The 11,280-nt window shown below is 44.5% G+C and overlaps 1 protein-coding gene across 1 annotated transcript in view; it reads right to left on the reverse strand.

Annotated features, from left to right (window-relative positions):
- The window catches only part of lnx1 (ligand of numb-protein X 1), a 37,517-nt gene extending 26,632 nt beyond the window's left edge, over positions 1–10,885 (reverse strand). Inside the window, exons 1-2 of the mRNA XM_080506510.1 lie at positions 10,805–10,885; positions 6,170–6,667 (exon numbers count right to left, since the gene is read on the reverse strand). Of these exons, the coding sequence (XP_080362636.1) occupies positions 6,170–6,630 (461 nt within the window). The 5' untranslated portion in view covers positions 6,631–6,667; positions 10,805–10,885. The remainder of the gene's footprint in view (positions 1–6,169; positions 6,668–10,804) is intronic.
- Positions 10,886–11,280: the final 395 nt, after the last annotated feature.

Raw genomic sequence — 11,280 nt, forward strand, 5'->3', positions numbered from 1 at the left:
TGGGCCAGTTGCCAGAGGTTGAAGACTGAGTGAAGGAGGAGGAAGGAGCGGCAGCAGCAGAAGAAGCAATTGCAGAGAAGTCAGTTGAGGCAGGAAGGAAGAGAAGAAAGTGCAAGAAGAAAAAGGAAGGAGACCCATGTAAAGGTGGCACATTTGGAATGCAATTGTAGATGTGCAGCCCCTTAATCTGCTCTGGGCACTGGCGGTTGTAAGAGGATTTGCGCTCGTATGAGTGTGCGTGCATGTCCGTCGCCCTGTGTGTGTGTGTGTGTGTGTGTGTGTGTGTGTGTCAGGGAGAACAGGCAGGCTGTGACTTATACTGCAGCAGAAACCACTGAGGGTGGGGGGGGGGGGTGGGGGGGGGGGGGGGGGGGTGATAGAGCAGACCAAAAAGGAGGCAGGAGAAGGGGTGCGAGTGGCTCTAGGTAAAGCTGATAGACTATGCTTGCATTACATGCGTATACACATGCACCCCTGGATCACCCCCCCCCCCCCCCCCCCCCCCCGCCTGTGCACGCACACACATTGTGCTGGAAAGGCAAGGAAAGAAGAGAGGAGAGAAATGTTGCCTTCCAAACCCTCACCCTTGCTCTCCAATGGTGGACTGCTCCCAGTGCAGCAGATTGGTCTGATCGCTCAAAAGAATCTGCCGACATGTGTGAAAAAAAAAAGACAGAGCATGACCAAAACACACTGGCAAATCAATATCCTCTGCAGGGATGGAGGCTTGTTGTTCAGAGTGACATGAATGAAAAAGATGGAGGGGAAAAAAATAAAAAAGACAAGACATGGTCATCTTATGTGCGAGTGAACCTTTCATTCATTTACACACTTCATTCAATCCTACAGTCTGGAAGCAGAGAGGGGAATATACAAGGTCGGCTGCTAAACGTTAAACCTTCTGCTTCAAGTGGAGCCATCTTTAGTCTTTAGTGACTGGGAAGTGTGTGTTGACAGACTTCGGTGCAGCAACCAGCATATAGGTCTGATTTCATGATGTATACAGATGCACTGAAAGTGATAATTGCACTGCGGCACATAACTGATTGCTTTGACTCATTCATCCGTTTGTCATAAACACAAAGCATGAGCAACATGAGGCAGCGAGAACTTTAAATAAAAAACACTGCAAGACTGTCTATTTTCATTCTCCTTCATGAAATCTGTGTTTACACAAGTACTATTTATTCATCCATTTCATCATATCGCTCCACATTTCATCTATAAAGTCCAAAATCAACATCACTCGTCTATTCCTTTCCCCATCTTTTCTCATTCCTTATACTTCCTTTCTTACCTTTTTTCCCACTGTTATCCAATTTTCATAGTGCTGAGCCATCTGCCACCCTTGAGAAAGATACTTAACTGGTGTAAATACCCTGTCTAAATGAATATTTCATGGATTGAGGGTATGTGGATATAAGCAGAATTTGGTGTGTGTGTGTGTGTAAGCATGCGTTCGTGCAAACAGAGGCACAAGTGATCCTGTGGTATTTAAACAGTATGCACAGCAACAAGACCACAGGGCATACAGGAAATGGAAAAGTAATTGGATTGTGACAGGAAGCAGTTTGTGAACAGAAGCCAGTCTGCCCCACAGGAGTGATTTCATACATTGCCACATTAACTCACTCGCTCAAAACAGCATGAATGTACACGTATACATATTCTTGCATCATTTCGTTTCATTTCCCCCAGAAGCCAATGTTTCACACTGTCATGAAGTCAAAGCGTGTGCGTGTTTTCTTTTTTTAATGTGCACCATTATTTTGGACATCCCTGTAATTCTGCATTACAAACACTAAGTTTGGGAGGAAACCAAAGGATTTAAATGAATGCAGAATGAAGGTAAAGAAGAGCGAGAGACGGAAAGGCCTGAGAATTAGAAATACAGATCCTACAGACACGAAACCACTGGATTTGCTATATAGTCGTTTTTTTATGATCGGAACAGAATGAATCACAGAAAACTCTAAATAATATCGTTTGTTGGGACGTATAATAACGTGGCATTTTGTTGATCTTTTTTTTATTTTTTTATTTGACACAATTTGTTGGATTTTTAACAATTTATTGAACTCAGACTGCGATGACATTATGATATTACTTTGAATGTAAAGGATTATGTTCAAATAGAAAGCTTGAAATTATTCATGCTGTTTCTCACAGTGCCTTTAAAAAGAGGAACCTTGAAAAATCTTTTTCCCCCTGAGTTGAGCAGCATGCTTGGATCTGCTGCACTGCTTCAGTTTAGTTTTCAGTTGGCCATGGTGAATTTGTATTTATGGAGTAGTAGCTTAAGTTCACCTTCTGTTTTCACTTGCTGCTTTTATGCAGAGGGTAAGCAGGAATATTTATTACTTGGGTCTCAACTATAGCAACCTTTTTTAAATATCGCAAGTCTATTGTTGACAATTGGCTTATCCAAAACGTTTTGTACTTGATAAAATAGCAAAACAGGAATTTTGAGGTGCCCTGGTTGAATCCTGCCATTCCTCCAGTGTCACCTGTGATAGCCTGGAGCTCTTTCTCTCTGACAGGTTTCAAAGATAGTCTGTTAATGAAATCCCTTTTATTTTTAATGGTATTTATCATATTGATGTTATATACACTTTGTATAAATCAATGAGCTCTCTCTCTCTGAAACTCTTCCGTCATCAAAGCATGACACACTGGAAGGCTTGCAAAGAAAAGTAACTCAAACATTTAAAGTCTGAATGAAAAGACATGATGAGCCATGATTTCTATTCTAAACTTCTAAATCTAAACTTTAAAGAAGCTGTGGGGGATTTCTCAGTGGGGATGAGAAAATGTACTTGAATGTTACACAGGTTTTTCTTTTTAAAATAGGATTCGAAAGAAGAAAGCATTGTGCTCAAGGCAGAAAAAAAAAGCAAAACATACTCATGAAATTAGTAAATTAACTCGACTAATCTCAAAAATGTGAAAGTGAGAGGAATTCCAAGCAGAGAAAACTGGTTTCAGGCTTGGCAGATGACACACGCAGCAGCTTGTCACTGCCAAAAATAAAAGAAAGCAACTCTGAACGTATATCTTTCTTCCTAGCATAACTAAGTAAACACCTACAAGAGAATTGATAAACACTAAATACCAGTGATGGGGAGGATTTTGGTCTTAATCTGAGAGGATGTTTCCAGAATGGTGATTTCTCAATCTGAGGGCTAAGAAAGGTCATGAATCCTTGGATGACTATGAAATCAGATGTGACCACATGGCGAGGCATTACAACTGTGACCTGCTGCCAGATGGGAGGGTGGCAGCAGCACTCTGCTGCTACAAGCACTAATGTAAGAGCAGTGGGGAGTACGTCCCCCATTCAAATGTTTAAAATCATCCAACAAATTTTAATATTAGACAAAAATAACCCAAGTAAACAAAAAAAAAAAAATGCTAATTTTAAATGATGATTGATTGTTTTTAGGGAGAAAAAGTAAAAGTGACACTGCATTTCAGAAAAAGGCAGTGTGATGGTCTGGGGCTTTACTGCATCAGGACCTGGAAGACTTGCTGTGATTGATGGAACCATGAATTCTGCTTCACCAGAAAGTCGTGCAGGAGAAAGTTCAGCCATCAGTTCATCACCTCAAGCTGACGGACACTGGGGTTCTGCAGCAAACCACACGAGCAAGTCGACTTCTGAATGGCTAGTAAGGACTTGAATAGTAGTCTGGACTTAAATGTGATCCAAATTCTGAACTAAAACAATTCGGCAAAGATGAGAGGGCAAAGATGAGAGGGCAAAGATGAGAGGGCAAAGATGAGAGGGCCACAATATTGACGCAGAGAAGAGAAGATTCATTGCCAGTTCTAGAAGACGCTTGATTCAGTTGTTGCTGCTGAGGGTGACCTGACCAGTTATTAAGGTTTATGGAGCAATTATCCACACTGGGCCAGGAAGCTCTGGGTAGGTTTGTTTTTTTTCTTCTCCAGAGAGAAAACCTCAAGTCTCTATGCATAATGTCTTTTTTTAATGTTCATTTCTAAAGTTCTTCAGTGTCACAAAGTGGCACTGCTCGATACAGCCAAGCACCCAAACCACGTCTCGGCAGACTATACTGATTACATATTGTTCACTTTTCCATGCTTGTTTCATGCTTTTGGAAAAAAAATGTATCTTGAATTGGAAACTCTTGAACCAATGAATTTATTTGAATTCAGTTCACTGTTCAGTAGATCCAGAGGCTACAATCACTGAACCACGACAGAAATGTTGAAATGGGTGTTTCACTAAAACCTTTCCACTTGATTGCGTGCAGCGTGTCGGGCGATCTCCCTGGACATGACCTCTCACCTCTTCAGATAAGGCCTAACAACGGGAGAGCAGCTGAATCCTGTGGGAGCTGGCCTCAGAGATCCAAACCTCATTAGAGCATTCTCACTACATGAGGAGAAAAGCTGGGGGGAAATGAACAGAAAGAAGGAAAAGTAAAAAGAGCGAGGAAGTGCAGGAAATGTGTCGGTGTGGGAAATAAAGCTGAAAGGGGAAAAAAAGGACCAAAACCTTTTTTATAGCTTGAGGAGTTTGAAGCCACTTGGGTTTCTAAGTTTTAAGTGCTTATGAATGAAAAGACACTGCTGCTGGTGTGTGATGTGTGGCAAGATGCACCTATTGTCCCCGAGGCCTGTGGGCGGGGGGGTGTGAAGCCGTGGTCCCCGAGGCCTGTGGGCGGGGGGGTGTGAAGCCGTGGTCCCCGAGGCCTGTGGGCGGGGGGGTGTGAAGCCGTGGTTCCAGAGGCCTGTGGGCGGGGGGGTGTGAAGCCGTGGTTCCAGAGGCCTGTGGGCGGGGGGGTGTGAAGCCGTGGTCCCCGAGGCCTGTGGGCGGGGGGGTGTGAAGCCGTGGTTCCAGAGGCCTGTGGGCGGGGGGGGTGTGAAGCCGTGGTCCCAGAGGCCTGTGGGCGGGGGGGTGTGAAGCCGTGGTTCCAGAGGCCTGTGGGCGGGGGGGTGTGAAGCCGTGGTTCCAGAGGCCTGTGTATAGCTTGAGGAGTTTGAAGCCACTTGGGTTTCTAAGTTTTAAGTGCTTATGAATGAAAAGACACTGCTGCTGGTGTGTGATGTGTGGCAAGATGCACCTATTGTCCCCGAGGCCTGTGGGCGGGGGGGTGTGAAGCCGTGGTTCCAGAGGCCTGTGGGCGGGGGGGTGTGAAGCCGTGGTTCCAGAGGCCTGTGGGCGGGGGGGTGTCAAGCCGTGGTTCCAGGGGCCTGTGGGCGGGGGGGTGTGAAGCCGTGGTTCCAGCATGCCGGTGCGGGAGGTTACGGTACGGCAAAGCACACCCAGGCCCAAGTCTGTCTCTGGCCTCTCCACAGAAAGCACAGTTAAAATGTGGGCGACGCAGAGACGCGCTGAACAAAGAACACGGCGGTGGTTGGCTTTACCCGGGTCGTTCTCTGTGACTCAGGGTAAACTTTCTCACTGTCAACATCAGCGTCCAGTTCCTATTCAATCTCCTCTCCTGCACTGAGGGGAGAGTCTGCACCTCGTTGAAAGACCGCCATGTTGGGTTTCAATAAACCCAGTTAATGAAACAACCAGTGAGCCCAAAGTGGCACATGTAAACAACAACAGGAGGGTTTATGGCCGATGAAATAAATAAATATCGAGGCTAAGTTGAGCGTAGCGATCGCCACTGACCAATCAGCAAACGGCTGCATTGGCATTCCTCCTCACAGACCCGTTCCTCGGTGCTAGCTACCTCAATGGAGAGGTGACAGTAAATCGTCGCCGGCAGTTGGGGTTTGTTTCTGTACCATCAACAACTTTTCTAGTCGGAACAATTGAAAAACCGCCCCGCGATGTCCCGGCACAAAGTGCTGTGGAACCGCGGCTTTAGTGAGTATTATGAAAACAGAGCCAGAATGAGGGGAAACCAAAGTAACATCATTTGATGATATGCAATCAGAGGAGCTGGGGAAGTGGAGATTAAAGCATGGATGGAACAATAGCTTGCCCTTTTTGGGCTGAAGCAGTGGGTTCTGAGCACAGGAGGGCAGGAAACTTGTGTTGTTTACTGCAGGTCATCGTACTCTTAAGAAGACAGTCAAATAAAATTTAAAATACAAGTTTAAGTACGTGCTTAATTTTTCCAAATAGAATGCAGATTTAGTTTGTTAAATGATTTTAAAAGTGTAAACTGCATTTTTAGGAATGTACCTGCTCTTGATGTGGTCCTCCAATTCACCCCGAGCCAGAGTTTCAGTGCAATGGTCAGTGAAGGGGCAAGCCACGCTCAGCTTGTCCAGCAGCTTGTGCACAAGCAGGCTGGGCTTCCTGCAGCTCTGCAGCATGAGCGGCGTGCGGCACACAGGACAGAAGTCGCTCTCCAGCAGGAAGCTGGTGAGACACTCCTGGCAGTAGGTGTGTCCACAGGGCGTGTCCAGGGGCCTGATGAGCGGCTGCAGGCAGATGTGACACACCAGGTCGTCGTCCACCTCATCCTGGTACAGGTACTCGTGGTTCTCCTCCAGCTGGTGGCTGTGGCCACAAGACGCACACAAGTCAGGAGGTGGGGACGGAACCAACAGTCCAAAGTCTGAGGGGGAAAGAGGGGGAGCTGATGCTTCAGCCATCTCCGTGGCAACTTCAGGCTGTGTGCTTTCCACCGGGACGCTCATAAGATGTGGTCAAGATGTAACGGCCAGCAAAGGGAATCTAGAAGCAAAAACAAAATACAAACATACAATTAATGGAAACTTTGATTCAGGAATAGTTTTGAAATCATTGCATCTGAGAAGAGAAGAGAAGAGAAGAGAAGAGAAGAGAAGAGAAGGAGTTTTCAAAATCTTTCAGACTTAATCAAATACATCCTGGTCACTGAGGCTTTAAATAATGTTCTTGTTCTTGACTAATTCCAAGTCAGTATAGTTCCACGAGGGTTGATCTGGAATAATGAGGTTAATGATCACACCTGACAGAAGTGCAGAAACATGACTTTGTGGAGTGAACATCTCACCTGCCGTCACCGTGGGGAATTAATATTCCAACACAAAACACACTAACAGGAGAAACTGAGCCTCAAAACAACTGGATGGAAAATCTAAAATAATGGAGTAGCATTTTCTGTTGCTCCAAAGCAAAAGTGAGTGATCACAGCGCAGTGTCCATTTATATTGTCTGATGAATGAATATTGTATAATGTCACAAAGTTACTCATTAACGAGTTTTTTCAAATGTATTGGCTGTGGCAGCAGTGTTGCTTTTAATTCTTCATCATTTCAGAAAATAACTGCTGGTCTGTGGTAAAGTCTCTGCAGAGAGAGAGAGAGAGCAAGAGAGAGAGAGCGAGAGAGAGAGAGAGAGAGAGAAACTCTAAGTTTAAAGCCTGAGTTGTTAACCCGCTCCGTATTAATGCTTAACATGATCACTGATTAAGTTAACCCAGGAACCAGAGAGGTATCCTGGGTATGTTGAACACGTAGTATCGGCCTCTGATGTTCAACACGATGGTAAAATAAATGTATGCAAAACAACAATCTGAAAGGTGATTAAGTAAGTTCCTGGAACTAAGGAATCATGACAATGTACCTAAAACACACATAAAACTGTATAAAACACACGAGCTCATGTGCAAATAAGTATCAACTAAGATTTAGAACAGAGTTTAGGATAACCAAAACAATGTAAAAGAAAATCAACCAAACTAAACATATTTTAGGACATAGACTTAGAATAGTAGTATACAAGTGCAAAGATAACATACCACAGAATTAGATTAATTATTAGATTCTTAATGAGTGAAGGAACTTGCAGCATGAGGCTGCCTGATGTCAGCTGCTGCTCTTGCTTTTATATCTACTAGTACATTTGTAATTTTTTTAGAAACACTATATATTTTGTATGTAATTACCACAGTTTGTGTCACTTTAAACATGTGGTATTATACATATATAGCTGCTTACTGTATCTATAAGTAAATAGTTTCGTCATTTGGAGAAAACAGGAAACCATCCATCAGCTCAGCTCGTGGAGATCATGCACAAACTGGCACATGATGTGTGGAGCACACACACACATTTTCTTCTCTTTTAATTTCAGTTTCTCTACTGGCACAGAGAACAGAATAGAGCGAGAGAGATTTCCAGTCTGGATGCTGGAACATCAGCGCCACTTGTGTCATCAAGTGCAGACATAGATCCATCCGGATCAATATGAGGCTCTCCGCTTCATGTACCACAAGACAATCACCCTTAATCCACAGTGGGATGTGACATGATTTTAAACATGCCAAGACTTTCAAAAAAATAAATTTTAATCACTACACAGGTTTATATTGTGCTTGACATAGCGAGCTTGCTAAAGTACACGTAATATCCAAAGCAGCCAGGCTCCTGGAGCACAGGGACACAAACAGATGGGCTCAGTCAGGCACACGTCACTTTGGCAAATGGAATCTTGTTGGCGCTCCACTTGCTTTGTTTCTGGACCCACTTTTGGGTTTTAGCTGCTTTACTGAGATGGTAGGTCCTATTGGAAAATATAAACAGAGCTTATGTTTGAATTGTACAAATACAAACGTAATCCAGGTGCTTGTGCTTTTGAATAGGATGCTTTCCTGTACACTCATGTTGGACAAGAAAAAGAACTAACGTGGACTTTGACATGCATCCTGGTCTGCTCATGCAAACAAATATGTCCCGCTGCAGCTCCAAATACACACCAATCCTCCATGCAAACATCAAGTTGTCTGCATGTATCCAAACATAACCAGTATGGAGTTGGTGCACAGCAAGTAAGCCAAGTCCTAAACTTTGGTATCTGAATGCACCGATTCTAATGCACGGGAACGGTGAGATTTCATCTCTGTTTATGTGAACCACCTGCTTTTACATTATCTTGATTATGTAAAAGTTTCCAAAATACTGTAGACAGTTTTAAAGGGGACCAAGTACGCTCAGAAAGTTCAGAAATTCTCTTGGGAAATATTTGTTTTCTATGCAATTCAATTCATGGCAGGAATGAAAATCACATGCAAATACATGTACCAACAGGTGCACGCACGCACGCACGCACGCGCACACGCACACGCACACACACACACACACACACACACACACACACACACACACACACACACACACACACACAGTACAGGTATTCACAGGACACACCCGTGGAGGAGTGTTCCCTCTTATTCCTTCCTCCCTGCAGGACGATGCGTCACAACAGACCAGTTCCACCACTGCTTCTCCCTCCAGACAACATCATCAAGCAATGGCCCTCCATCCTGGGGCTGAAGGGCTCCTATCCCACATGTTTTAGAGGTTTCCCTGCTTCAACACACCTGAATCTAATAATGATGTCATCACCAGGTCCTTAAGAAAGCCCAGTGGAAGCCACTCACTGGAAACAGATACGTTGCAGCAGGAGAGACATAAAACATGCAGGACAAGCTCCGTCCAGTTTGACTTCCCTGAATCTTCCTGAATTTCATTAAACAGCCGGATGTTTTACTGATGACTACACTTGTAACTCAAACACCCTACAGAAGGGTGAGGCTGAAAGCCTCCACTCTTCTGATGCAGCACATGTATAAAATACCAGGGCAGATAGATTTCTTTGACTTTGAACCAAAGTCGCGTCAAGCCTCAGCTCAATGGGCAGTCCTCCATTGAGAGCAGGGACAGTTGTTTGTTCAAGATGGTCTACACCTTCTTCTTCTTCACATTTTATGGAAATAGATCTATTGACTCACTCTCAGGTTTCTCTCCAATCTGAGATGACATGATGAGTTAATAATGACAGCACTTTCTCCACAGCTGTCACATTCTCAGCACCATAAAGGACAGCAATGCTGGTGAGGAGCAAGTTATTCAAAAGAAAGAGAAACAGGTCGCAGATCATAAGAGCATCAAGGCAATAGCCTTCATATCCAAACGATCAGGACAGCCCGTCAGTAGCTTGTCTCAGGCAGCGCCATGAACACCAAGTCGCCCCGAGTCAAATCCAACAGGTACACTCCAGCACTGTCTGTTGTGTTCAGACACGTCCTTGATTCACATAACAATTCCAGTAAGAGCTCCCCCCTTTTCCCAACTGATGCTAGCCTGATTCCTTTGCTTGTGACTGACTTCACAGAAAACCTTGACAGGACTCTCTTATGACCATGGATAGTCAACACTTTCATGTGAGGTTTTACAATTGGTTGTATTCTCTTTTATTTTAAAGAGTGAAATCCTTTTTTTTTTTTTTTAGATCCATCAAATAATTGACATATTTGTGTTTTTCTTTTATGTGTGTGCTTTGATATCCAGCACAACTGTTCTAATCAGAGTGGCAGAGAGGCTGTGCAACAGCAGTTTAACAAAAGCAGTAGAATTCCTGCCCTTTCACTAATCTCTACATGTGTATGGCAGCATTTCTAAGTTGATAGAATCTCCACAGTAAGTCTGAGCCAGACCTGACACTTCTGTCTGGAACCAGCTGCAGGCAGATGTGAAGCTCCTGGAGTGTCTCTAAGAGCAAGTGAGTAGTGAACACACCTCTCACAAACAGCAGAACATCTACAGTTCTAAATGTCATGCGTGTAACTGAAAGGGATGACACGCGCAGAGAGAGAGAGGGAGAGAGAGAGAGAGAGAGAGAGAGAGAGAGAGAGAGAGAGAGAGAGAGAGAGAGAGAGAGATTGCATGCAAATGACTCAAGCAAATGACTTACACACTACAAGTAAAATACAAAAAGCACATGAAGGATGTTTTCTGACTCTGCCAAAGTCAAAGTCACTACAAAGAGTATTTAGTAAGAAAACTCAGTCAAATCCTTGTCAAACCTGAACTGAGCAGGTTTACTCACGTGGCTTCATCAGTGAGCTCACCTTCGACAGTGCGGCTCACCTGGACAGGTAAAAGTCCCGCAAAGGGTGGAACACTGAACCCCCCGGGGGGGGGGGGGCTTTGTCCTTGTCACAGAGGCTCCTGATTGGCTGGCCGTCGTTTTGTCCTGCTCCTGCTCTCCAGGGACGTCAGGGACCGACAGCGGCTCACCTCCAAGCAGCCAGGTGACCAGGAAGTGACAGGCTGAAGGGGGCGGGGCCACCACCAACGGTAAACAAAGCAAGTGCCCAAACCTGTTGTGGGAGTTTCACAGAAGGAGGATTTTCCAATGAAACAAGTTCATCATAGCGAACAAAAGATCAGACGGTTGTTTGAACAGCATGCACAACAAACATGAATGAATATCAGCAACAACAACAAATAGTTGAGATCAAATACTGAAGTGTCATGATGATAAAGGTCTGGTTGAACAACTAGGTGTTACAAGACGTCTTC

Source organism: Blennius ocellaris, assembly GCF_963422515.1.
Source record: "Blennius ocellaris genome assembly, chromosome: 12".
Taxonomy (NCBI): domain Eukaryota; kingdom Metazoa; phylum Chordata; class Actinopteri; order Blenniiformes; family Blenniidae; genus Blennius; species Blennius ocellaris.